The 27,851-nt window shown below is 38.6% G+C and overlaps 2 protein-coding genes across 3 annotated transcripts; one reads left to right on the top strand and one right to left on the bottom strand.

The window, feature by feature from the left end:
• Nucleotides 1-132: 132 nt before the first annotated feature.
• Nucleotides 133-12,249, top strand: LOC145235508 (ephrin-A1-like). Of its 2 annotated transcripts, XM_080099591.1 has the most exons (6): nucleotides 133-291; nucleotides 4,313-4,476; nucleotides 6,100-6,225; nucleotides 10,452-10,535; nucleotides 10,777-10,845; nucleotides 11,522-12,249. In XM_080099591.1, the coding sequence occupies exons 1-6, from the start codon at nucleotides 194-196 to the stop codon at nucleotides 11,746-11,748; spliced, it is 768 nt and encodes a 255-aa protein (XP_079955717.1). In that variant the 5' UTR covers nucleotides 133-193; the 3' UTR covers nucleotides 11,749-12,249. The 2 variants fall into 2 exon arrangements, with proteins under 2 accessions (XP_079955717.1, XP_079955718.1); XM_080099592.1 differs by lacking the exon at nucleotides 10,777-10,845.
• Nucleotides 12,250-14,562: 2,313 nt separating this feature from the next.
• Nucleotides 14,563-22,621, bottom strand: LOC145202954 (ephrin-A2-like). The gene is made up of 5 exons (XM_080075824.1): nucleotides 22,432-22,621; nucleotides 17,501-17,661; nucleotides 16,966-17,091; nucleotides 16,295-16,543; nucleotides 14,563-15,866 (listed from the first exon to the last, which is right to left on the bottom strand). Exons 1-5 carry the CDS (start codon nucleotides 22,551-22,553, stop codon nucleotides 15,757-15,759), a joined length of 768 nt encoding a protein of 255 aa, XP_079931950.1. The 5' UTR covers nucleotides 22,554-22,621; the 3' UTR covers nucleotides 14,563-15,756.
• Between the last annotated feature and the right edge of the window lie 5,230 nt (nucleotides 22,622-27,851).

The following is a 27,851-nucleotide window of genomic DNA, read 5'->3' as shown; positions in this document are numbered from 1 at the left end:
GTTAGTAGTGCTTCTAGTCATACAGCTCTCTCAAGCATCAAAGTCAGTCTTAAGTTTTATAAGTGCTGTTAATTGATACTTGCACCAGGTAACAAGTATGGTGTTCTGATTACGCGATGTACACGTGCATAACGCTTTGATTTATCTTCGGTTTAATAGGTTGTTAGCATTTGTAATTAAAAATTGTTGGAGAATGTTATTTGTAGCTTCAATTTTTCTCATCGCATTTGGACCAAGGTTTCTGACCGCCGCCAAGTTCGAAATTCAATGGGATCCAGTACTTGAACCACGGTTAGTATATGCAATAGAAACATTAAAACATATATTTTCGCGTGGGAAATGGGTAATTTATGTTTGTATGTTACTGATAGCAATTGCAAGGTCTTTGGTCCGTTCTGGTTTGCGGCATATAATCGTTACAAATCTAATTGAAACACGATACCTCGTACTTCACCACACAAAGAAACGATTAGCGATTAGTTGGGCGGAATCAGTTGTTCGTCAATTTCGGCAAGGGTTTCTGGCTCCCTTATCTGCCTGTAATTTCACCTGTAGTAAGTTGTTTACTTAATTAGGTCGAGTTACTGGTTCTTTGTGCGATTTGCAGGGCGTTTTTTTACTGTGTGATCCAAGTTATTGTGGTAGTTGCGGTAATCCATGTACTACTTTATTGGTCGCAATTACCAATTTTTTTCGTACACTTTCCTCCATTTAGGGGTTGTTATATATGTAGGTGGCCAACATTAAGGATACATGTTATATTTATCAGCGTTACATGTAATCGTCATACAAGTTTAATGTATTCTGTTTGCGCACCTAACGTCGAACAAGTTTTAAGTGCTTCGTTTGTGAAAACTATAGCGTGACTTGTATGACTCACGGCCAAAAATTTTCTTGTTTTTACAAGCCCGATGGGGCTTCGCTATAGCATCTATAGACAGTGGATTTACGTATTTTGCTGAGCAGTTAAAAAGTTCGAGGTGCTTTAATCTGAAAAGCCAATCAAAGCTTCAATTTTACACAATACGCTAAAGTGCACCACTCCACCAAGTTTGCTTCGTTAGCCGAGAACTCTTAACCGCAAAGTGTAGAGACTCGCAACTTCTCTACCGTGGATTTCACGGTTGCTGAACAATGGCCTTTCCAGTTTTCATGCGTTTTAACTCGTCTGTAAAGATCGAAAGCACCTGGTTTGATCTTGAATGGGTGCAAAGGCAACAAGTCGACTGACAACTACAACACCATTGTGTTGAACAGTAAAATTGAGTGAGTTGGGTTAACAAGCCTAGTCGCTTTCTATAATCGGATTTTTCGACGAAAGTCTTGACATAAAATTGCGGGCAACAGCAAACGCGTTGGGCTTCGATCAAATCAATGAGCCTCGTTCCACTAAAAAGGTCCATGGCGTCGGTATAATTGTTTGTGCGCCTTCGTCGAGAACCGTTAAGCCTTGCGTAAATCGGTTTAAATAGCGACTAAGTTATTTTCAAGATTGTTGTGCCAACAAATTTGCGCGTCAAACATATAGTGAAGCGCCAAGCATAAACGCAACATTCTTGCCAATTTGTCACTTGTTTGTATGACCGTATGATGCCGTAAGAAATTAGAAATTTTATGAAGCACCACTTACGGATATGTTTATGATTGTCATTATAATCAGACTAATCTGTATTCAAATTCGGGCCACGGAAAAGTTTCGTGGTGAAGCCCTAAACGTTTGTTAGAACAATATGAGATTGCATAATTGCCATAAAAGTAAAAACAAATACGTTTTGAGGGTCAATGCAAGTCATTACAAATATTAACATCACAAATATACTCGTTATTTTGCAAAAAAGCGCATTCTCAGCAAACACGACATAATAAATGTTTTTGGCATTTTTATATTTCCTGCGTACTGGTAAAAAAAACGTTATGCGAAGCAAAAAAAACGTTGGTTTGTTTAATTACAGCTTGCAGTTGTTTCTTTAGCACTTGCAGGCACACAGCCACTGGGCATTAAACAAAAAAGATTATCGTAATCTGAAATGTAAACAGCCGTGGTTTGTTTACAAACAAAGCTACCTGTATGTGAACCAAACCGTGCTGATAGCGTTTGTAAGAATGTGAACCTTGTTAAACTAAATGCTGATAAACTTTATCCTTATTCGACCCACGTTCTTAAAAGATCAAAATTCTATTATTAGATACTTCCAAACAACCACTGTTCTTTCGATTTTGCCTTTGAAGTTATTTTAAAGTATTGTTACTGTAAACTGAACTTCGTAAATAAAAATTCGGTTTAATTCGTTTGGTTTCAACCGCGTGGCAATAGAATTTAGCGTTGCCGTTTCAAACAAGCAAAAATTGTCTATCGCATGACGGAGACATTCGATTTCACATGCTACGAAGTTTATTGACGATTCGCTTCGTCTCTTTTCAAATGCTCTCACATAAACAACCTCAGTACCTTTGTGAACGAAACCTTTTTTGTATTATTACAGGTGCTTTATTGGTTTTATTTTCTCATGAAAGAACAATTGTACGAATCTGTACAAATATATGTTTGTTTATTGTGGTATACGCCGTAGTCTAAATTTTTAATTAGATTTTTTTCTAATAACATATTTTCCAAACAGTATTTCATTACAAATAATAAATTCTATGTCATGTAACCGTTACACAGTTATATTTGTGGTTTTGGGTTATTTGCATTGCATTTTTTGTTATCTCGTTAAATGGAATTACGTTGTTTGATGATTTCGTCGATTTTTCCCCGATCTACTCGGTTCAAGAATATGATTATAAGTAGAGGCAACTTTGCGTAAAGGTTACCACGGGTCACAGTCACTACTGTCGTCATGGTATCGATTTTATCGGGTTTTCACAGTTCGACGAACAGCTGAAATTAAATGAGCCCTTCAGGCATGTAAACAAAACTCAATCGTCCAATTTGTGTGTGTATGATGTTGTGTTTATAAAATAGTTCGCGACATTTGCTTATGGGCCGTCGTTCACGAAGTTATAGTAATTATGTGGTTCGCAACTTGCATAACAATTGTGTCGCAACTTGCATAACAATTTTCGTAACAATTGTATACGTTGTGTTGCTTCTTGTAATCCTAAACAATAGGGTGTGCTTCGTTATTGTTACGTCAAGTATTCTTTTGACGTAAATTTAGTTTGAACATGTTTTGCAAAAATAGGGTTCCATTGTTATCCTATGACGCCTCTTCCGCTTTTATAATTTTTTAGTTTAAATATTCTTCGAAATATGATGTGCAAAAAAACATTTCAACCTTTTTACCGTGACATTCACCAAAGTCATGGTTGTTGATTTGCAATCTGATAAAGTTTCAATTAATGACTGGGTACTACCGGGGGCAGACGGTCGGGGCGCTTTGGATCACGTGAGCCGACGACAAGTGTTTCGCGCTGGATTACTTAGCGGCGCATTCATTCCTACCGAAAGCTGATGATGCTAGGTAATAGGTGCAGACAGAGTGACTATTTGCTGTTGTTGGCTGCGCTGTCATGGTAAAATCGCTACTTGGCACGTAGCGCAAACACAAGCAGACGCCGCGAAACCAAGTGTTCTCTTCACCTCTGGGGTTATCTTAATCTTGCCATCTTTCCACGTTGCTAACCAGTCGACCCCAGGATTGGTTGCTGTGTCGAATTTAAATCTGCCAATCAGTTGACGGAGAATGCCGAATCAGTTTGTTTGTTCACGCAGAGTTGTTGTACACATTTTTGGGAAGATTTAGGGATTACTGACTTCAAAAAAACTGTGCGATTGCCAAAAGATTGTTTTTCCCGGCTAATTTGGCCCGAAATGGGAAACAAGCAAAATTGCATCATCTGCAATTTTCACACAAACCTTTTTGTCTTTGCATTCTACCTTATCGATCGAACAAAACAAAAAAATCTGTTTTCCACTGCACACAAGAATCAAAAGAATAAAGGTTAAGTCAATTAGTTTATTGTGTAATGGAATAATTGTTTGTTTAACTTTAACTGAACAACTCGGCATAAAATTCATGCGTGCCAAACGTGATTGGGAATGACCCAAAACCGTTTAGTGTCATGAATAGGATTACTCGACTCGGATTAAAAACCATGCCTTCTTAATCACTGCTAAACTCGCAACTAAAACTTTTGTTTCCACTAAAACGGTCATAATTCCGCAAATTTTAGGTTTTTGGGCTTTAATTCCACAGCATAGCAAAACCTTCCATGGACTCGTGGTTTTATTGTATCGACTATAAGCGGAATTATAGCAGCTTTAATAAACCATTACAATGTAGTGAATACAGTTTTTTCTTTATTGAAGTTTGGGAAAAGGCATCATGCATCTCGAAGTGGATGTGGACGACTGGTTGGACATCATATGCCCATATACGTCTGTTCACAAGCGTCACCGCAGCACGAACAGACACTTGTTGATTGAACTCTTCAACGTAACAAAGGAAGAGTTTACCCAATGCACTGCAACAAGTAAGTGATCCTGCAGCGAATAGATTGGGTTATTATTCCATTTTTCGAGCCATGCATTCAGTGCTGCACATTGTTTCCAGATAACCTTTAGGGGAAACTTGTTACCAATATTTTTAAAGTTGGTGCAACCCAATATTTTTGCAAAAGTTTCAAAGTTTTTGGAATACCGGAACCCTTACACTTTTGGTAAAGTAAGTTAAATATGTCTTTCAAAGACTTTGTGGAGCATATAAAATCCTTTATACAATGAAAACCGTAGAAAATAATTATTTCCTTTTAAGCACCCCATGAGTCATTATACTGACATTTAGAGCTCTGAGACCCCTGAAGGTCGCATGGCACTGCCACAGTGGCATCTTATATGTAAGGTTTCAACCCAATACCGGTCTTTATTATTTGCCTGAAAACGATACTTAAAACTACCAAACTTGAATGCCAATTAAAATTTTGTTTTATAGTTACGAGGCATTTCAATATAAGACCTAGGGCATTTGTTCGACCTCTGAAAGATAAAACTGTTAAAGAGTGAGATTGCATTTCAATTGCATTGTGAAATATGTCGTAATACGTTTAGCATTTTGCAAGAGCGAGTCGTTACTCTGCAGATATTTTTACTTGGCTTGGCACCAAAACGGTTATAAATCTCACCACGACCAGTGAGCAGGGATCAATAGCTTAATTTCAACCGACATTTTAAAAACACCTTAAGTTTTCTGCAGCCACACAATTTGCAGATTTGAAATGCAGCACTCTGTTGAGGCGATTTTTTGCGAGTTACTTGCTCTGCGTGGAATGATATCTCAGTCTCAATCACGCTTACTGCGAAGGTCGCCATCTTTTCTATCTCGCTCGCATCGTCTCGACACTTCTTCCGTGTAGCTTCGCATTACACAATTTACAACTCAGTACAGGCGCTTGTCCCGTAAATGCTCCATGTTCGGTCCGCTGTTGATAACGATCAGCACGTAAATAAGCGCAAGGCCGGATGATTGGTGTCTGATTTCGGCCATGACATCTTATACACAATGCCCTGAGCTTTTCTGTAGGATTAGTCTTTCATGTGATGTGTACTTGATGTTGTGATATAACTCAATGCCCTTATAACCCCGATAGATTTTAACCCTTTAATTTTTTGGTCCCTTATTTGGAAAAAAATGGCACCAACTATCTGGTCGTGCAGTTGCTTAAGTTGATTGATTTTCTTTGTAAGTTTGTGTAGGAATTCACTTTACAACATTTTTTGTAAGTGGGAGCATTATAAGGTACCGACGCTGTGTTACTGATGTCACTTACATCACTTTAAACCCGTGTATTTTCTTGCTTGTTTTGTTTTAACAATCCGGCTCTAATGATGTAAATGTAGCGACGGAATTACTTGTTGACGATGTTTATACGGCGGTTGTATAAATCCGTTTTTAAAACAAACCTTACGTGATATTACCCAAAACATTTAACAGAAATGCAACTTCCGACCAAATTTGTGATCCTTTAATAGGCACAGAGGTGATGAAAATTAGCTACAAAGCAGTGCTGGTGTCACCTCTGTATATCTAGCTAAGAAAAGACACTTCAATATGAGCATTTTCTAAAATGCATTAAAAATTTTATTTTGAACTTTTTTAGGAGAACGAACAATACTTCGATGTTTTGATCCTGAGCATGAAACGAAATTGACAACAAAGTTTCAGAAAAGAAGCCCAAGTCCCGTTGGATTTGTTTTCAAACCCGGTCACACTTACTACTATTTTTGTGAGTATATACCACTAAAATATTTGCGATGTTGAATTCCCACGTGATGTATACGGTAAACTGTGCCCGACGATTATTTTCTTTATCTGATAAACACACATCACTGTTTCTAAACAAAGTTCACAAACAGAAACATGTTGTAGCATGATGCGCCCATGGTTTCCATCAGTAGTGTTGTGTTGTTTTTTGAGGTAAACACACGATAACAGCTGACAAACCTCACTGACATTTCACGTTCTTCCCAGGAAGGTCTTACTCGCTTGCGCATTTCTGTCCCGCTTTAGAAGGCCCAGATTGAAAGATTGTTGCCGTTAAGACGAAGTCCATTACTACCCGGCCATGAGCAATTTACCGCGGCAATTCGCGAATGATACTTCTAAATGTAAATCCATTTGTGCTGCGGCCAAACAATTTTTGCACTTTAGCTACATATACCCCATTTACCAAGTTCTTTATACATCTCGATAATTTGCCAACATTATACCTTTGTCAGTAGCTGTATTTATACTGTTTTTATAAGTTAAACCTAATTTTGGTAGCTTGGGTATTTCGAGAAGCACTTTGCTTTCTTTGAACAATTTGATTAGTGTCTCATTGACAAATTGGAAACGTTGTTTCAACCAAGTCGGTTTCCCCTTTTCGGAGTCAAGTCGAAACGCAGAGGACGCGTTCGAAACTTTTGTCCGTTGCTATTTGCTTAGTGTCGTATTCCCGGCTTTTAAAATGCTCTGAATGAAATGAAGCGGCTCAAAACGTCTTTTCCGGAAACAGTAAAAAATTAGTTTGGACAAGTTGGTTTCTGAAAGTATGTTATTATCAATTAGGAAAAAAAAGAGTTGCCGAAAAATTTTGCACGAACAAAACAAGTTGAGGTTGGATCTGAATTTTATATTTGCTCTTCCTTAATGGATGTAAGCCAAGTAGAAGTGACCTTTTTGCTAAAAATGTAACAAAACGTCTTTGAGTTGTCCACTTGTTTATCGTCAAACACATCACACTTCAGTGTTGCGGCGTTTTCCTCCAACTGGTCAAGCATTTGAACTCGGTTAGTGGACATGTCGCTGTCCATCACTGGACGAGTATTTTATCGGGGAATAGGCGCTTTCTCGAAGGTCACGTCGTAGTTTGCACATCCCATGACCCTAACTCATTCATATCAATGGCGATTTTATCTCGGACACCTGACCTTCTGACCGCTATGTCCCTCAAATTGTTCTTAGTCACGCTTGGCTTAACTTAATCCGTTCTGACATGTGAACAAATATAGGTGACTGAACAAAATTCGGATGACTGGACAAGGAAATGCAAAGTTATACCGTTTAGGACTCGTAATTATGTAAATCCGTTACATCAGCGTTGTCAATATCATTTGAACGATGTACATGGACGTCATTTGGGAAACTGATAACATGTGTACATTGTCTTTGCGTATTTGCTGACGGACGTAGTTTAGAATGAACTTCCACCGGATTGACGTCATTCAAACCAATGCGTGACGATTTTAAATTTGACAAACTTCAACAAACGTTGACATTGTAAGTCAGATTGACGATCGTATTTTATGGGAAATGATGAATGTTTTTCGGTAAATATCCCGAGTATTAGCCTATGTGAGGTTTGGAATTTGAAAGCGAAACTTGTTTTTGCGGAATTTACCCCAGAAATTTCAATCACCTAAATTTAAGTTGAAAACGTTTACCATCTTTGGCTGATGCAATTTACGGGCAAAACGTTATTTGCTGCATAAATTTGTCGAATTCTGCGCTTACCCCATCAATGCACGCTTCAACAGTGCCTGACAACCCAATACAGATAAATACGAAGAAAAATGTCAATTTTGTGTAGAAGTGCATTTAAATTGATGAACTGCAAACCGGCCTTGTTGAATTTGGCGGCGAGCCAAAAAAGCTCATTCTTTTCGCGCAAAGAAAAGTCGATTCAATCTCGGGTTGCCAATCTACGCGTGGAAATAAGTGCCCGCCTATCCTACCCCATCCACATTTCATCAGCTTGATTTATTGTCAAGCAAATGCCTTTAGACACCCGAAAACACGATTTCGCTAGAAAGCAGACTACCAATCTTTTACCGACTCCTGCATCAGGGCTCTTCACGCCTTTGATGCGTAAGCTGCGCCTGTCTACTGTTTCGTTTACTTTTGACCGCTTGATCTCGGTGGATAAAACTGTGCAAATATCGCGCGTCGAATCCAGAGGCGTGTTCGTCTGTTCGACCCACTTTGCCTAATTGAGCGCTCCTTAATGAAAAATAGCACACCTGAAAAAAGTGCATACATTATAAAAAGGAAATGGCATTTATCGCGATATTAAGGTTTGGCATTTCATGCAGTTATAGAAGCTCCCAATCCCATTTGGAGCGAGAATAGACACTGAAAGATAACGTGCATGAAAACTGACAATTCTGGGCGTAAATAGAAGAACTGTGACACAATCACCCTTAAAAAAATGTTTGTTCAAATGTGTTCAAATGTCAAATAAGACCTTGGGAAAAAACGGTTATCGAGAATCTTACAGACGTTGCATTGTAGTTTGCCGCTAAATATTGGCGCCGAATGCTTTTTTGGAGTCACGCTACATTGCCAGCGAATGTTTGCGTAGTACTTCGTCCCACCCACAATCACGTGCTCAGCACCCTGCTCACATGCTATCACACGAAAAACAATGGGGCCACCCATTTTGCCAAGTCAGACTGCAGGTGGCCAAACCTTGCTCACTCGACGATGGAAATTTCGCGAAAACATTACTGCTGATAATTTGGCCTGATAGTACATCAGTCATCACAACAATAGATCAGCCTCTATTTTGGGGACTCGCCGCACTGGTCATTGCCAAACCTGAGGCTATGCGTGCTGTTATTGCCAAGAATCACGCATGTTTGTGAAGTCCTGATCCACCAGTCCTATGCTCATTCATGCATGGATGACACATCACCACTTTTTGCTTCGCAAGAATGCGCATGATCCCATTTTGCAAACCGAACAATCCGTCTTCGTTTTGCTGAATTTTGTCAAACTCCTGACATGATGTGAAAAACTTCTATGTTTTCCAAAGAGCCTACCGCCTTTGTGTGTTTGCTTGTGGCTTTTGTGCTTGTGCAATTAATTTCACGCCGGTTGGTGCGATCCTCATAGTTAATGAGGCTGAACGGAGTTCGAATCCGGTTTTCGATCGGACTTCGCGATTAGCGATGTTAAATTGGATGCCGTATTGTTCAACTTCTTTCAAACATGTTTACGCCTAAACATTGGCATTCGTTGCAGCCAATTTAACTGTCCACTGATGCTTGTGTTGGCGTCAGGTGATAGACAAGTGTCATCAATTCTGATCAGTCCAACTTTTTGTGAATTTTATAAACGTGGTGGTTTTACTGAATTGTAAAAAAAATTTCTTTTGTTAGAAAAACAATTTCTTTCAATAAACCATTTTTTATGCTTGAAACAAGAAACATTAAGTCTGTAACCGCATATCAGTGTTATTGATGGTGGTTAGATATGAGTTTGTTCTGTTTATTATATAGCACCTGCCCTTGAACGCAACGTGACAAAATCATTGTAAAAACACCGCTGGTTGCGTCACTGTGGTGGACTCACCCCCAGATAGGGATCGCCATTTTAATCATCATGGTGTCAACATTGAAACATGTTTTTCGTTGATATTTTAAAATGTCGCGGTTGTATGAGAAACAACGTTTCGAGTCTATGCATTCAACATGTGCTTGTGTTTGTTTCATATTGAATAAATAGTTTTCAAACAGATTTTAAATTATTTTGATAGCATAAACGACTATTAGAAAGCTGTGTTAAAAGTTTTAGCTTTTTTGACAATTGTCCAGCAATGTTTTTAGGACGAGTGATAACCCATGTTTTTTTCGGTGTCCATGCTGTTTTATGAAACCGTTCAACGATGACAATGTAATGAAGTGACAATGTAAATAAATTTGAATAACTAGATTTTTAAAACAGCCTAAACAATTTTGTAAAAACGTGACCATGAGTTACATTACAAATTGGTAAAAAGATTTGCAACAACATGTTCTTACCACAAATACAGTTTTGACAATTTGTGTTGAAAATAACACTTCAAAGTATCGTGTATATATTTGCCAGAGGGCGGTATACAGTCTAATGTTGTTGATTCTATCCACAAAATTTGAATAACATAGCTGCGATGTTATTTGTCTATCTATTTACATATTATTTTATTTTCAGCCAAGCCGAGAACGAAGCAAAGTGGAACATGCGACAAGGACATCTTGAAACTTGTTATTACCATCAGAAAAGAAAAAGACCAAGGTATGTAGATCGTATCAAGGATTTAGAATCAAGGGCAGCGTCATCAGTTCGAAAGTAATACAATTTAAATGGCGATTATACCTAAAACAAATCTTACTAAGCCTAAATAAAAGCACATAAAAACAGCATCAAAAACAAAACATGAGTAACACAACAGTTAGGACCTTTCTTTATGAGAACAGATAGAAAGACTCTATTTTGTGGTAATTTCGGTGCGAAAAATATATTGTTTTAATTATAGGTCAAGACTCCAAGCACAAAAACTCATGGAAAAATAACAGAGGACCTGAAATATTTATTCAATCGCCAGGTTGGTTGGTTGGTTGTCACTTAAGCTTACCACTAATCGAACAGCAGAAAGCTTTTGTGTCAGTAAATATTGGGTCAAGGAAAACACACGTATCCACTATCACCACCACATTGGTAAACATAGGACATCAGACCTAAAACACAGACAAAACTGGAAAGCTATTAGCGATGGGATTTGAGGATAGCATGTGACTGATAAGAACTGATATAACAGACGTATATACAGTGTCGTGTCAGGAATACCTTTTATCGAAACGACCTGTTAGGAGTGTTGAAACTTACGACATGCTACACATCACATATATGCCATTCAATTAAGTTTAGTCGTGATAAAGTTGAAGTTTAAAACGAAAGTCAAAGCTTCTCATACCACCTATTTACGCCTTTCGACCAAAGCAGCGACTGGAATTTCTTTTCAATTAGATATAGAGTGACTAAAATCCCTGCAGTAAATAGGTTTGGGAGCTAACGTGTTAAACTAATGCAATTTCAAAATATAAAATAAAAAGCATACAAGTTTGTAATTTGTTTACGAAGTAGTACAATCGAACATATACAAATACGGTTCCAGGTGTATGAAGTTACTCCTCAAAGTTTCAATAAGGTCCTGCTTACACTGTTACACGGCTAAAAAACACGTTGTGCTGGTTTTTAACAAACTTGTTTTTACTTCGCAGATGCAATCAGCAACACTCGTGATCACAAGCGTGAAAACCACAATAAACACAAACCGATGGATCCAGTAGTGAGGCCTATTGTTAAAACGCCTCAAGCGCCGCGTGCAAGTGCTGCAGCATCGTCCAATAACGACGACAATGCAGCAACACGAATTCATCAAGTATCATTTGGACTGACCTTGTCCAGTTTTCTGATTGCTTTGTTAATGTGCATGTATGTTGCGTGAAAACTTTTCCGTGGGCCAAAAGAGGCATCAGTGATGATCTCCAAGGCGGAGGACGTTAAGTACAACATGCTGTAAAACAGCTTTGTCTTTGCTGAGCCAAGCAAATACAATTTGGTTTCAGACCGAGGCCGATTAGCCGCTGGTGGCACAGTTTTTTCAACTCCCGAAAATTTTGTGTTGCAGCCCCACCTAGCGGCATGAGTAAGGCCCATCGATCGATGATGAGTAGATTAATCTTTGGATTGAATGAGGATAATGCACTTTACGGTCATAAATAATAAATCTGCGTTTAACCTCGTAATACATTTGGGGCGTTCTGGTGACGCATTGTTTTTGAAGGTATTGCGTAACTTGGGCTGGGTTTCGATCTTGCCATGTCTTTGTTTCACATTGTGTTTTTTGTTTGAAGTGCGCCTTTGATTTTGTGTTTTTCCAAGTGCTACTTTTTGAGCTGAATATTTTTTCATGTATGCGCAAATAAAAAAATGAAACATTCAGAAATTGGTTGGTACAACAAACAATATAGCATTTCAATATGAATTGAAATATTGTAAAATACACTACTTCAATGTGATTGCGATTAAATGCTTTAATGTAAAACGTAATTTCACAAATTTAGTATCAATATCCGTTTCAATCCAACATTATACCACGTTGCATAAGCTGTCCTGATGTCTTATAAGATGGTTTATCAAACCTTCACTTGCCTTGTGAAGGAGGGCGTTTGAACATAGTAAATTCCCGGTGTCGTGTTTGCTTCACCATGGGTGGTAAGCGGCGTGTGTAAGTGATGACAAAATGTTAGTTATCAACATATTTTCTTGCTGTAACATATGTTACAACCTCCCTATGACCACAGGAAACATAAAAGAAAGATGGTTTAGCCCTGTACTGTATTTCATGATCTAGCTTTTGTTTTTTTGTAGACCGTTATAATTATGACACTGCGATTTATGCAATTTTAGTTTTAGCATTCAGGAAAGACTCCAGAAAATTCCTAGATATTGTTTCGTATGAGTTTTGAAACTAGACTTAAAAACGATACAGTATATAGTGCAAAAAACATTAGTGCCGCAGGATCAGGAAACGACTGCAAAATCATCAAAAAATAATAAACAATATGGCAAAAAATGCCTTACTACTTTGTTGTTTAATGTTTTTGTAATATTTATGAAAACTAACTATAACGGCGCAGCACATAAACTTACTGCCAATCATTTCAACTGGATGACTGAAAGGTATTGGCATTCGCATGTTGCTCTTTAGGGAATCCTAAATAGTCGCAGTAGCCTTATGCTGTCTGAATTTACTCCCCACCGCAGATTTCCCCACAACATTAATGTCATGCAAATTGTGGTTTATCAAATCGGAATATTATTGGAAAGTACTTTGAAAACACGACTAACATTAAGTTCCACTGCAAAATATCAAATATAAAAAAAACTGAGACTAACCAACGGTTTGGAAAAGTGTGTTTTAACGTAGTAAACAAACAAAATACCCCCTTTCTTTATTTGTTTTCTTTATTGCAAATACACTAAAGATTTGGTCAAACAAACTTTCACAAGATGGCGCTAAAGAACCCTAAATTGACTTATATCTCTTGTCAAAGATTTCGTTCTTGTTCGGTTTATTTTTATTTGTTTCTTTTCAAACCACTAAAACTGATTTTGGGCGGTTGCTACAAGGATAACCTATTTTTCAACAACATTCACAATATGTTATCTCAGTTTTCTTGGAAAAATAACCACAACCTTTAGAACTGGAAAACCCGTAAGTTCCAGTCAAATCTTTATTTAAGTCAAAATATTGTTTAACACCAACAAGATGGAAATTTCAGAAGGACTGGTTTCAAAATCCCCACACTACATGCGATTTGTGTATTCCAGCCAACGCGTAAATTTGCACCCGCCTTGTGTGACCAAATATGGTCTTGTATAACAAAGGCCAATGTGTTGCGGAGATTTTTTTACTACACTTACATCAACAACAAAAGTCCTAAACATTACTTGGATTATACATAGTAACACTTAGGGAGAATATAGCATTGACAACTTTCACAGAACAGTTCACCAATATATTTACTCAATATGGTGTGTTGCATCTGTTTGGCCACTTATTCACTCAGCAAAGGCGCCATTAATTCTAACCTTGGTAGCAAACAAGTCAAACATTTGCTCGATTCTGGGAGATTGTATCACATAATGGCCCCATTGTGTTCGTGTGTGCTACGTTAATGTACGACAAGCAAACAAAACAATTCGTCGACAGGCCACAATAAATAATGTTTTTATCGCGCAAAGGTAAGTGTACACAGAAAATGTGTTGTATTAAGGTGGTTCACTTACAAAATACCACAAGATGACTAATATTTTTTACAGAACCAAGTCCTGAAATTTATCATGAAAATCTCATTTGTCTATTATGGTTCCTTTTTGTGTGTGTGAAGGTTAAAAAAGATGATCGATAAATCCAAACAGTTCCTCAGTAAAACTATTACGCCATGCAGACATTTGAAACGCGGCAATTGTTAAAATTACAGGTGTGTATTTTGCCACTCCTTCTCTTTGCGCTGGTAAGTGAATAGTAGTTATTTACTCTTGCAGAGTTACGAAAAATGGCTGTAATAGCAAGATAGATAAGCGCCATGTTTAAACACCTCTATGATTATTACAAGTAGATGATTACAGCAAAGAAGATGTTGGAATAGATTTGTTAGGTTGCCAAAATATAGTGTTAAATTTGTCTCTGCTCTCAGTAGCAATACCACTTTTTTAGTTTTATTAAGTGTGTCTAAAATACTGCCAAAACGAGGACTTTTTAGGATTTGTAATTTTATTCTGTTATCACTTGAACAAAACAAAAACAACAAGAAAAGAAAACGGAAAAAAAGAAAACAAGCGAAAAAATACAGTTTAAACTCACAGTGTTGTGCGAACAACCAGAAAATATTCGTCCCCTCGACTTTACAATTCAGGGACTGTCAAAACCGTCCATTTGTCGATCATTAAAATAAGTTTTTGCTTTGTAAAATTGAGGTGACGAATGAAACGAAACATTTGGCAGAGAAAACAACGATAATTTTGATCAAAGTAAAACGCAAAAAAAAAGAAAAACTTTTTCAAACATAAAATTGATATTTTCCAATGGTTTCATTGGTGTTGTCATTGGACGTACAGATAACTTGATTTCGTCTTTATGTAGCAGCGTTAAAGTAGGCGATCGCTGTGACCGGTTGTACACAAGGTTCACTTAAAGTTAAGCAGGGGTAAGTGTCGATAAAATCTTATCCTTTGCTTTATGGTATTAAGTTGCGTCAATTATCTTAAAAGGATGATACACAAGGTCAAACTTATCGGTTCCCTTGGATTTTGAGCTATAAAGTACACATTTAGACCCCTAAATCGTTTAAAAAGACATGTTTAAACTAACAAAAAGTTTCGCCCCTTTGAGGAACATGTATGAACATGATCTCGCAACACAAATACACCCATGTTTTTAATATTGTCTACCACGCCAGCACAGTGTGACAATTAAAAAACTTCTTCCGAGGAGTTTCATTTTGGGCAGACAGACTGCAGTAATATAGCCGCAGGAAACCGAAAAGGTCGTTGCCTTGTGTATCCGAAGCAAGCAGTTGTAAAGTATAACGGCAGGCGGGCGACGATTTGGCAATGCGCTACAGGCAATGGTGGTAATGAAATCCGTTTTACAGTTGTCTTCATTAAAGGTTTATGCATCATACCCTATATCAAATTCCCATTTAGCAAAATAACAATCTGATTCAGAAATCCTAAGTGCATGAAAATCTTGATGGTGAGAGATTTCTGCGATTGAAGAAAATTGTTTGTTCATTTTTTGAACTCCCGCTTGACTTAAAACTTCCCCAAAAGTTCTCGTGGGTTAAAGCCTCGTATTTTCCCAATGCCTTTCCCAAACTCTCGAATTGCCTGCATTCACAGCGCGATGAGGCAGATTAGGTTTCAAAATAAATCTTCCAGCCAATTGTTAATTCCTTAGTATTGCCATCGCGCAGATGAATAAAAACCACAAAGCTGAACATCGAAGCGTTGAAGCTGCACCGGGAGAACCTGAACCACCAACTGACGGATCGCCAACTGTAAATATAAGGAGAACTCGTGTTAATGATAATATTTGGGCCAGTTGAAGAAGGAAAAGACTAAAAACCAAGCACAGTTGTATTAAAGTTTGAAACATACAAAATATAATAATGAATTTGCTGGGTTTGTTTAGCTGTTTTTATCGGGCCCTTCAGACACGATGTGTTTAGAAAGTTACAGATCAAAGGACATATTATAAAGCGTTGGTTCTAAACCTGTGGGTATTTACCCCTGTAGGCGTAATTTAAAGGGGTAAAAGAGGCTAATTATATGGTTATTTTTTGTGGCTACATATAAGTTATCTAGTTGATCTCAGTGGTATTAGTAGTACCAACAGGTTAAGAACCACTAGTATAAGGAAAAGAGGTGGGACAGTAAAAGTGAAATTTAATGAGAAAAGCTAAAATGCAGTAAATTCGTTTTACCTCGATGTCCATTTTTGGGTGTTCGGGCATGCGTCGTTGCAATTTTCTTGGTAGTAGACCTTGTAGTTGTGGGTTTCTTTGTGGTGGATTTAGTGTTAGCAGGAGGCGGTTTCACATCTGGTACTTTGGGTGAAGAATTATCATTTACTGTTGGTACTTTCGTGTGGGCGTTGACTCGGTCTCGGTGGTGAACTTTAATATGCATGCGCATTGCGTTTTCACACCCTTTCTTGTCTTCATCGGTAAAAGCTGTGACGAAAATAATATTGTTAAAATACGTTATGAATGTGCTATTTTTTGTTTTCTTAACCTTTTTAGTGCAAGGAGCAAGTGACATTTTTGGCCAAAAAAACGGTTATACATTTTAACCCTGCACCGATTCCTAGCAAAAAAAGAAATTCTATCTCTAAGGAAACGTTTTGACATAAAAGCATTCCGCAGACGAGTTTCCAGGAAGACCTTCCGCGTGATTGGCCGACGATCAAGGCTTGGAACGCAACACTAACTCCAAAAAGCTCGGAAACTATTGACGTGTTCGAAAGTATCGTGGGGAACGGTCGCCCACGGTGAGTGAGGCTGGTTGGAAACACGACTTGATTTTCCCATTTCTTTTAAAAAACCCATACATCAGAGGCCGCCAAACAAAGCAATGATCAATGGGAGTTCCTTACCGATGTAATAATAATCGGAGTCCGGTTTGAATACGAAACCCAGTGGGTTTGGGCTTCGACGTTGGAACTTGGTCGTCAATTTGCGCGATGTGATTGGTGAACTGCAGTTGAAGATCTTTTTTGCTTCTGTGAATATGAAAAGAAAGGTTTTAAACCACGGGGCACGGCAAACATACGTTTGAAGACGACGGGCGCGGCGACAATTTGGGCTAAAACGCCACATCGACACTACAAAGGCGTATATTCGAATGATAAAGACCACCCATGGGGCAAACTCATTTTGTCACTTTTTCGTGCCATACACCAGCGCATCGTATGGAGATTGGGGCTAACAAAATATACGTCGCTGCGGAAACTGCACAACAAACAGAAGCAGCCACAATAAATCCGCCCAGTCACATAGTTTGATAAAAATAAAATTCACAATGGACGCTTTACCACAATACTCCACACCATCGAATGTCAATGTTATTTCATATTGTGTGGGCCTTAATAATCTTTAGCGAAAAGTCTTTTGTAGTAAATTTGCTCTTACCATTGGTTTTGGTGCACGCCTGGAAAGACTGGTAACTGACATTGTAGATTACAAACTTCAGGACTTGGGCTTCAGGGGCGTCGGCGTCGTATTGCGGACAAAAGATGTCCATGTACTCATTCATCTTTACATTGATGTGGTAAATCTGACCATTGCCGAGTCTGCAACAGAAACAGTACAAGCTCAAAACAACAGAACGTTTGATGTGTATTGTAGGTGTTTTGGACACCCTGGCTACATGCTCATTTGTTTTGGGGACGTGTATATGTATGTTGAGTGGGAAGACATGTTCATTGACGTCATCGGCTGGTATAACAATGGTAAACGGGGCTAAATTTAGATTTCAGTTTTCTTGTGTAGGTGGGTGTAGTTGGGTCACGTGACTGGTTTGTTGTATAGTAGACGCAGAATACACATTATGTCATTTTCCAATGTTTAACGTTGTGACGTGATCTGACACACCTGACGTAATTACTAGTTTCACAGTTCGGTTTAAATGTGCCAAGGTTGTTCCCAAAACTTTGTTTTACCTGAGAAACGCACACAAATTTTGAAAAGCTTCCGAAAGGGGAAGTTTGGTCAAAAATACAAGCAACAATGTTGTGATTGATTCGAAGGAACCTGCTGTTGTCATGGTTTTAATCTTTGTTCAAGTGTATGGGTAATTAGTGACGTTTGTTGAGCGCCATAAACGAATTCGGTTAAGCTAGTTCCAACGCTGTTTAAGCAGACGGAAAGGCTAAACTGCGACGCTGGGCACACAGAAAGTTAAAGATTATCTACCTGTCGGGGACAATGCTCGTTCGATTATACGATCGTGAACCCACGGCCGCGTATAGTTACGCCGTCAACAAACCGACAAAAGCAGGAGTAGCTTTTGTCATATGATACGGGTCCAAACTCTTTTAGGCTCCGCGAATCTTATGTTCTTATAAACTGGGTGCTTGTCTGTTCATTTACAACTAAGATTGGGTTGTCAGCTTATGGGCAAGGGTTCACCACATGGTGAGGGCTTGTCGTACAGATGTTGCGTTGGCATTATACACGACTTGTAACCTCCAGCGCGGTGTTAGAGTATCTCTTTACGTTGAGTGCTGTTCGCGTTTGAAGGCTGCAAAGTGCTGGAGCAGAAGTGAAACTAATGCTATGGTGCAACATTGCCTTAGATGTCAATATTTGTCCGACGTTTATTGGTCAAATGGGACCACTTGAACAATCTGCCAAAAGTCTGTTTTTTTATGTCACACATATATTTACAGAGCATGTATGATCTCATCGTGTATCATCACAGCTACGTGCACAGCACACGTTCACTGTTTTGACTTTGAACCTAGTCGTAAATGAGATGGTTTGGGCGGCTACGACGGCAGCAAACATCATTAGCTCACGATTCGACAGAGTGTAACGCTTCAAGATCACTCGAAAGCTTCTTGATCACTTCTCGCGAACATTTGAACATTCACGCTGACGCACCCACCAGCACACTTGAGTCAAAAAAATCGTTGAAGTTGAAATCATCGAGTTTGAGTGCTCGCTTGTCCAGCTACCTAAACGACGGCCAAGCTGACCAATTCTTACATGTTTTAAGTGTACATTGGCAAGTGGCAGCGACACTTAAGGATCGTGGATAAGACTCGCCCAAATGATTTATTCGGAGATTTCTCTTGTAAAGTGGTTTGTTAAAATCCAACACTGTCTTTAAGTGTGTTATTATTTAAGTTTAAACTTCACGAGACAGTCGTTAAATTCAACACGATTTATTGCCCGCAAATGTATATCCCGCTGTCCAAAATCGACAGACACGCGATGTCTAACGTTTTAATCACATAAATAAGGATCAGTGGGTATTATAGTAGATTGGTTGGTCTTTGTTTTTCAACGACATGACTGTTTAAATACTTCTCCTTTCATAATTTATGGCGGCTAGTATTGTTATCCAAAAATCTTATATGTCTGCGGGCTAACTGTGTTTGTTGTTAATGTCACGAAATACGCCGCCGGCGATCACGGCTTAAAGTGCAAACATAAATTTCACAGCAAAAAATTATTATTAGCCACCAAAACGTGTGTAGCGAAGTTTTAAACTCGCACCTCTCGTCAACGAACCACCAACAAACAAAAAAGATGAAGATTTTTATCCCCCGAAAAATTCCCAGCGCAACCGTATTGGTGGTAAAGAAAGTTATTCCATGCAGCGATTATGTATACAAAACTCAGCGACATATGCTATAATCTAACTTCGCCCTAATGAGGGAATGGTAAACTCTAATGCCGCAAAGCCATGTTGCGCCCAAATAAGATTATATGATTAGCACATTGAACCAGCGTGAAGCGGCCTCTTCTCTTTGGGGATAAACCAACCCGACAGACACAAGATGCTTTAAACTAAATCTCACGCTGACAGTTCAAACTTGCTCCAGATGTCCATTTGAAAAGCAAACAGATGGCAAACAGCGGGAAATAGAAATATATTTAAATTGTCATATTGCGTCGCTTGAGAGATATTTAAAATCACGTTATTGTCGTATCGATTCCCATAAGCCAAAATGGGGAAAAAACAAATGGAAGTAATTTGTAGTTTGCATCGCGAAACACACTGGTTTAACCGATATCAATTATCAATCTTCCAAGTGCCTTAATTTACTGCTTTTGCAGAAGGCGTCAAAATTCAATGGGAGTAGCGGGTCTTGTTTTTTTCAAACATCACGTTCTCGCGTGAAACAATAGCGTGAAAACGCAAAATTAGCCGATTCCGTACGCCAGCCAATTGTAAGGTGGTCGTTAGTGGAAGCTCGGGCAGATCTCGCGACTGGTACGGCCCGGTACCGAACGCCGACGATCACCTTCCAGGCCATGTTGTGGTTGCTGATGAGACAGTTAATAACAGTGGCCGAATTGCTCTACACATTGATCGGACAAAGTGCATGGGGCATTTACAACTGGCCACAAGCACTCCAACGTCGAGAGGCCAGCGCTTATGACTCGTAATAAAATGGTCGGCACTTTGACTGAAAAGAATTCTTACTGGTTAGGATGTGAGTGATCAAGTGCCCGGAACCACGCAACGAACGGGTTAAAGGTGATATTTTTGCCGCCCAATTGACACGTTTCAAGCGTCGCATTACGCCCATAGCCAAAGCATGGAAACTATTTCAACCCTCGGCTACTAATTAGTCAAATTTAAAGGTGTTTTTCTTTTTGCTATGTGTGTACGAAGTAGTAGGCAATTACTGGTCTTTTCATGACACAAGATCAGCTTCAACCTTTATTGCATTAACAAGCGCCTTATATGGGTGTGTCAAATATGGTCAGTGTGACAGTGTTTTGGGGACTTTTTGCGACGTCAAAGCTAAGAAGGAAGCTTTAACGATTTGGTGACTGGCACGCTCGTGCTGATAGCAAGGGATTATCAAAAGATCACTTCAAAGGTGGTAATATTAAGGATGTTTCGCCGTTTTAGGTGACCGGCATAATTTGCCATGTCACGTACCACGACACCTGCAAATCATTATAAGTCACGTGCCACACTGACCGCTACTGACCAGTATGTAATATGTATTATCTCTAAGCTGACAAAACTCGTGATCTTCAAAGAGTGTGACTGTTCATTGCGAAGTGGATTTAGTTATTTTACTTTACATACAAGCTCGCTTTGACTGGCTTTATACATGAAGTTTAGAAAACATCTTAATAAAGCAGATTTTAACTCTAAACCAGTGATGTAACCTTGACAATAAATAGTTTACACGATATGTTGCTTTGTCAGCACAAACAAGTGTCATGTATTTGCTCAATGCCATAAAACGCACGCCCTAGGTAAATACCAATTTTAAAAGGGCCTGTTTTAATCAATCAATGTATAACGCTCTAAACTCCAATACTTTTGTATCCACAATAGTTTTATTAGTAATAATATAGAAAATTAAAGAGAATTAGTTCGATTTGTTGCGCTAAAAAATGGAAAGTGGAATAACTCTTGTTTGCGCGAATGAAGTTTACTTTACGAGGTCGTTCTTAGCCCACGAATGTGTACTCAAGTGCAGCAAGCCCAGACCTGGTCTATTCTTTTCATGGAGCAAACAATATAGCCCGACGAGTGACGGATGGTATAACAAACGCTTTTGTGCTCGATTGTACGTCAGAGCTTAAATCCCGCTTTCTGTCCAAGAAATTGATAACCTGAAGTTCGATGAATCGAATGACAAATAGTGTGGCATTGAAAAATGAACAAAAACACATTTGTTTCACAGACACAACATATTAATTCGCAGCGCTTGTGATTGTGGTTTTGACACACAGCGAGAACTGAATCCTCCCACATAGCTTCATGTGTAATCGAGCGTAAAACGGCCTAGTGTGTAGCTTTGCGACTGGATGTTTATGGGATTTTAAGATCGAAACCGTTACATATTAACAGTAGTAGTTTTTTTTATACTTGACAAAGGCCATGTTTAACTTGGCATCGTTCAAATAGGTTTCGTGGAGATTCGTAAAAAAACGACAAGTCATGCTAGTTTCATTTTGAGCGAAACTTGTCATTATAAAAAGGCGCATAAATTATTAACAACATATGGTCAGCAACGGTATTGTCGTACCAAAATCTAACCCATGGTTACAATACAATGTTTTTCTCTCATCGAACAATGTGTAGAATGAAGTGCCGGGCTAGGGATTAACTTATCTGTTTTGACCGATCTTCGCGTTGAGTTGAAACCATCACGCGATTTTCAGGTAATTCGTGAGTCACTTTTCGTGTTTTACATAACACAGTTGGTCGGGCGTATCCCTCCAGCTACGTGGAAGTTCAGTTCGAAGAGCGCATGCTTTAACCGCGGATTTATCGAAGCGTGTGTTTTTGCCAAACTGAGTCATTCATTGCCTGGATTTTACTTGTTTTTTATGTCTTAAAAAACAAATTACTAAATACTCACCCGTTGGTAACTTTCGGGTCCCAGGTAATCTCATGAACCTCTTTGGAGTGGGAGACTCGTCGATTTGTTATTCCAACCTTGGCGTTGGTAAGCAGAAACAGAACGATAATCGCAATCCTCATGGCTACTACAAACGTTGAGCGCAGTTAATATTAAACACAGTATCTGTAATAAATCAAAAATCTTGTTTACACCTAAAGATTTCACAATCGCGTAGTAATCTCATTCTCAGTTAACCAACAAAACCTCATTTAAAATGAGCACCAATTGTGGTTTGTGACGTAATACAAGACTGTTCTATTTTGTTCTTCTTCACTGATGCTCATGTCTTGCGTACTGATTTCAACTAATACACTCTCCATGGACTACTTTGTTTAAGCCTGTCTTTTGAAACGTAATCTGATATAATACAGCAAGCTACAACTGTTGGCTGGCTATTGCCCGACGGCTGTGTAGTGTGTACGCTACTCAGTGCGGTTTGTTCTGTTTAGTCTCAAGCACATCGTCTTGTTATGAACTGCAGATCATGGCGGTAAATGAAGACTGCTCTGAAAAAGTCTGTTACTGAAATGAAAGCCAGCGGGCTCAACTGACACTGCTGCATGTAATCGGCGAAAGCACAATGACCGCGCAGTCAATCGCCTAGGGAGGCCTTCAATGGAACAGTTGGAAGGCAGGCTATCGACGATGTGCAGTTCCGTAACAAATTGACTATAACCCTTTTGTTGCATTTCCTGCTAAAATAGAACAGCACCATTTGTTCGTCATTTGCCTTCACGCACAGCTAATTGTGACAACATATTACTACTTCGTAAAATACTGCTTTATCGACACTCGACAGCAGTCTCACAGCCAAACATTTGCCTTTTTTTCCTTTTCGGATCGCGTTTGGTTGGTCAGTCGTTATCGGTTGTTTGTGCCTTAGGGACATGAATAGCCGCATTTAGTAATCTATTAAACTCTATTTTATGTCCGCAAAATTCTCTCGGGCTTGTTGTTCGGTTGAACAATGGCACATATGCGGAAGGCAGATATTTCCTTTGCCTAATTACGCGGAATCTATAAACTTAATTTAAAAAATGTAACTTATCTTGCAAAGGCAAACAGTACTGCACATACTTTCGTAAAGGCTATTTTTAATAATCATATAATTTGAAAATAAGAATAACAACAATAAATTATATTCAAACCAATCCTAAAATTTCTAACCGTTAACCTCAAATCATTCAGTTTTTACGTTTATGCTGCTGCCAGCCTGCTTAGACAATTAGTAATTTTATTGTTAATACACTGCTTGTATAATTTGTAGTGAATGCCATAATCGTAACATGAAATAAAATGGCCGCTACATTATACTTTTCTTGCGAAGTCGGACCGCCCCCTAACGGACACGAAATGTAGATTAATGCAGTGTACACTTCGATGTCTTTGTAATGAGCAAAATACTTTGATCTTAATTTCATGCATATTTTATCTCAAATTTATAGTAACAAATCGTCAGGTAAAATGCGGTCCAAGGAAAGAAAATTGTGGAAAATTGTTTTTGTGCAAATATACATGAAAGTTTTTAAAAAAAAAAGATTGACTACAACACGTTGGCGGGTAAAATGTGCTTTTGTATCCGGATCAAACTTGCAATATAAGTCAACCAAGAAGATGTTGATTGACGGTGCTTTATCATTCCAGAGTACAAAGCGCAGTGTGCAACAACGTTGCCCGCGGTTTGAAATAGCTTGTAAAACGAGCAGACAACCAATGAGATGCGCAGGAATGCACAAATTACAGACGCGTGCTGCTTAAGTTTTGCATGGTCAAAGTGATTTTAATTTTAGATACTGTGGGTGCATGCGTGCATACGTGTATACTGTATAGGGTTCATCCGGGTCTTCTTCGAACGCTACAGCGGTATACCTTGTTTGTTTACCAGAGTGATCAGTTCGGCGATTGCAAGTAATTCTGATTTCGGCTCAGAAAATCTTAACGACCAAAGAAAAGCGATTAACGCACACCTTTACTCAGAATGAAGCGTAAAAACTAGTCGAAACGCCTTAAGCGATCTTTGCTTCTTTTCTATGCAAACAGCTTTTATTTCTGGACGATCGATGAAGACTTTTTAGAGTATTTGTTTGTTTGGCAACAAACTGGGCGCGCGAACATTTGAAGTAAACATCGAGCGGTGTAAAAATCTGGACGCTGCATTCTGGTCACAAAACATCCCACAACAATACAAGCTCGTGCAAAAACTGATTCATCATGAATGAGGTTTGTTCGCCTAACCAGAGTTTACGTCAGGTGCGGTTTTCTTGACGTTGAGATTAACTAATGATAACGCACAAACTGCTAGCCATTGTTTTCGTGTAAGAAGAGAAGACATATACTGCTGCATAACGGAACCAAAAACCAACGTTAAATAATGTAAGATACAAGCTTTAGCGCAGTGGTTGAAAAAGTTGTATGAAAAGGACCAAATCCATGTATATTTATGGGATTATCAATAACATGGAAATTTTGTTTTCGGTGGACCTAAATCTTGTACTTTTTAGGTCAAACATTTTTGGGAGAATTTCGTATTCCTAACGTGTGGGGGGTTGCCGATTCATTTCGTGCCGCTTATTTTCAAGCCCAAACGTGCGCTTTTGGAGTTTGTATATTGTTGCTCAGCGCTAAACTCCGTATCGGGACAAGCGTTAGCATTTACCGCACCGGAAAGTTTCCGCACTCGCCACAATGTGGCAGGTTTGATTGAGCAACGACAGCGAAGGATTATCACGTGATTACGGCTGTTTGCAAAACAAATCCACCCTTTTGCCAAAAATAAATTAACATGACTGGTATAAACCAACGAGGCTCCACTTAGTAGGCTAATCTTGACCAAACTCAGTGCGCCAAGAGGGCCTCTTTTGTACAGCAAGGTCTTTACACTAAAGTCGTTAAATTGTTGATGTTTAATTTTGTTTCAAACGTTCAAATTTTATAGCAATTTAAAGGGAAAAACTTTAAAAATTAAAAGCTAAAACATCTTTTTAGTTACGATTTAGTGTTGAATGTTAGCACATACTTTACAATCACATTCAATCATCGCTTGGTGGTGGTAAAGATTACAAAAAGTAAGCACTGGGCTACACACAACATCCTGGCCTGGTTTTGACGCCTAAACATGATTAAAAAATACGTTCTATTTTACTTTAATATTGTGAAAAGCGCTCTAGGCGCCTGTGTCAATTTGACATTAATAATAATCTTTTTTGATGTCTGAATAAAACTGCGTGAAACATAAGCAGCCGTAGATAATTTGACTGAACAAGTAGTGAAAAATGGGCATATAAAGTCGCATAAGCAAATGTGCCGTGAAAACATTTTTTTAAATACGTTTTAGTAAACATAAAACTGCCGCGTACTGTTTCTAAATTTAGTCATTAATAAATAATACAAGGGTCAACCGTCTTGTCACATAAAACGACAATTCGGTCGGAAAGATGCATAATTAATGGATTAAAAATAACGGCGTTATTTTGTTCGATATAAAACCACTGGTCGCTGGATTTATAAACGACACAGGATCGATGAAGTTAATTTACCTAAGCTACTTCGTTTGCTTTGCTGACAGCGTTTAAAGGGTCCAAATACGTTTCGTGCCCATTTTAATACCGTTTGGTATGAAAGCATGTGATTGATTCTGAAAGCAACTGGTAAAGAAACGATTGGTATCGTAAAGTAGCTCGTTTTCCGCATCGTGAATTTGTTATTAGCCCCCGGACAATTACTGATTGTGTCTGTGTTTAACGTAGTGGAACGATGGTCTCATCTGTTACGATAGTGTTGAGTTGTGGATTTCAATCCCGTCAGTTAGTTGTTTGTGTCTCAGTTTTCCCAGTACTTGCACTGTTAAGAGCACCGACTATAAACGACATAAAACTGGCAAGATTGGAAACAGTCTTGAATTGATCTCGTAAAGCAATGCTGCTAAGTGTTTGACAATATTAAACCAAAATACTTTTTTAATTTTTTTATGGTAACTTAACACAGTGGTCGTCAACCTATGATCGCGACCGCAAGTGGGGTCGCCTAAACTTTTTCTGGGGTCGCGAAATGTCGCCGAATTTAATTTAGCGCATTTTAAAATTGATTACATAAAATAAAACTAATATTATGTTCTTTTAGATCGCAACTTTTGTTCTTGTTTTGTGGTACAGCTTGCTACCTCATGTTGCAATTAAATCGTGGTAGTGAAAAAACAGAAAATGCCTTTATCGTGTAACAATGGGTTTCGACAACGTGTATTATGAGTCAACACTATAAGTTTGTATTATTTAAGGTGACACCAGAACGAGTGAATAGTTATTTATGCAACTATTTATACCCAACTATGCCAAATTTCTCTAATCCCGTTTTCAACCACGTGGCTGTGTGAAGCAGGATTTAGTGCAATGAGTGTATTAGAAACGAAACATCGTAATCGATTGGAAGTGGAGCATGACATGCGGTTAAGCTTGTGCAAAGTCAAGCAGTGGTTTCAAAAACTTGTGGACAGTATACAGGCGCAACCATCTCACTAACAGTGCAAACTAAATGTTGAACAATCTGACAAGTTTGTGTTCCGAAAATTGGGTTTATGTCTTAAATGAAACGCCTTAAAAACTTTATTCGTAATACTTTTGTATCGCCAAATTTGTTTGTAATTATGTACAGTTTGTGTAATTGTTCTTTCGGTTCAGCACTCAGTGTTGAAAAAAATGGGGTCGCATGTAAATTCTGATTTCATTTTCCCTTAAATTGGGGTCGCCTATAAAAAAGGTTGAAGACCACTGATTAACAGATTTGTCGCCACCTTGAAAATATTCTCATAGCAAGTGACATACAAACATCAGTTTAAGTGAGAAAGATTGGAGATTTGCAACTTTAACTTGTCAAAGAATTGCAGAGCTTGCTGTGCGGCAATGTGAGTCATACGTGGAAGTCGTTTAGTCGTAAGAGGCGTGCCACAGCTTGTCCACAGTTATCTCGTTGTGCAAATAAAAACCAAACGGTAAGAGAGTCCAAACTTGCCTTCATCCTTGACTATCACGTACTTTTCCAATCACAACAAATGTAACAGCTTTACCCAATTCCTTACTTTACAGCCCAAAGACTTTTGCCTCTCCCCATGTCAAGTCATAAAAAACGGGCTAATTAGTTCGCGTCATCAAACAAATATATCTCCGACACTAACACTCAAGACCGACCATCAACACAGACGACAAGGCGCCGTCATATGCTGTTAATAACATACTTACTGTTTGCTTTAACGGCATGTAGGTGCCCTGATATATAGTGACCACCTTCCACTACTTTAAACCGATTGAAAATTGAAATGGTAAACTCAAACTGGTGAACTTTGTAAGCCATGTGGATTCACAAAAGTCGGCTCAACAAATAAGAAA

Source organism: Phallusia mammillata, chromosome 1 (assembly GCF_965637545.1).
Source record: "Phallusia mammillata chromosome 1, kaPhaMamm4.hap1.1, whole genome shotgun sequence".
In the NCBI taxonomy this organism is placed as follows: domain Eukaryota; kingdom Metazoa; phylum Chordata; class Ascidiacea; order Phlebobranchia; family Ascidiidae; genus Phallusia; species Phallusia mammillata.
Note: the sequence above shows the minus strand (reverse complement) of the source record. Positions and strands in the feature narration are given on the sequence as shown.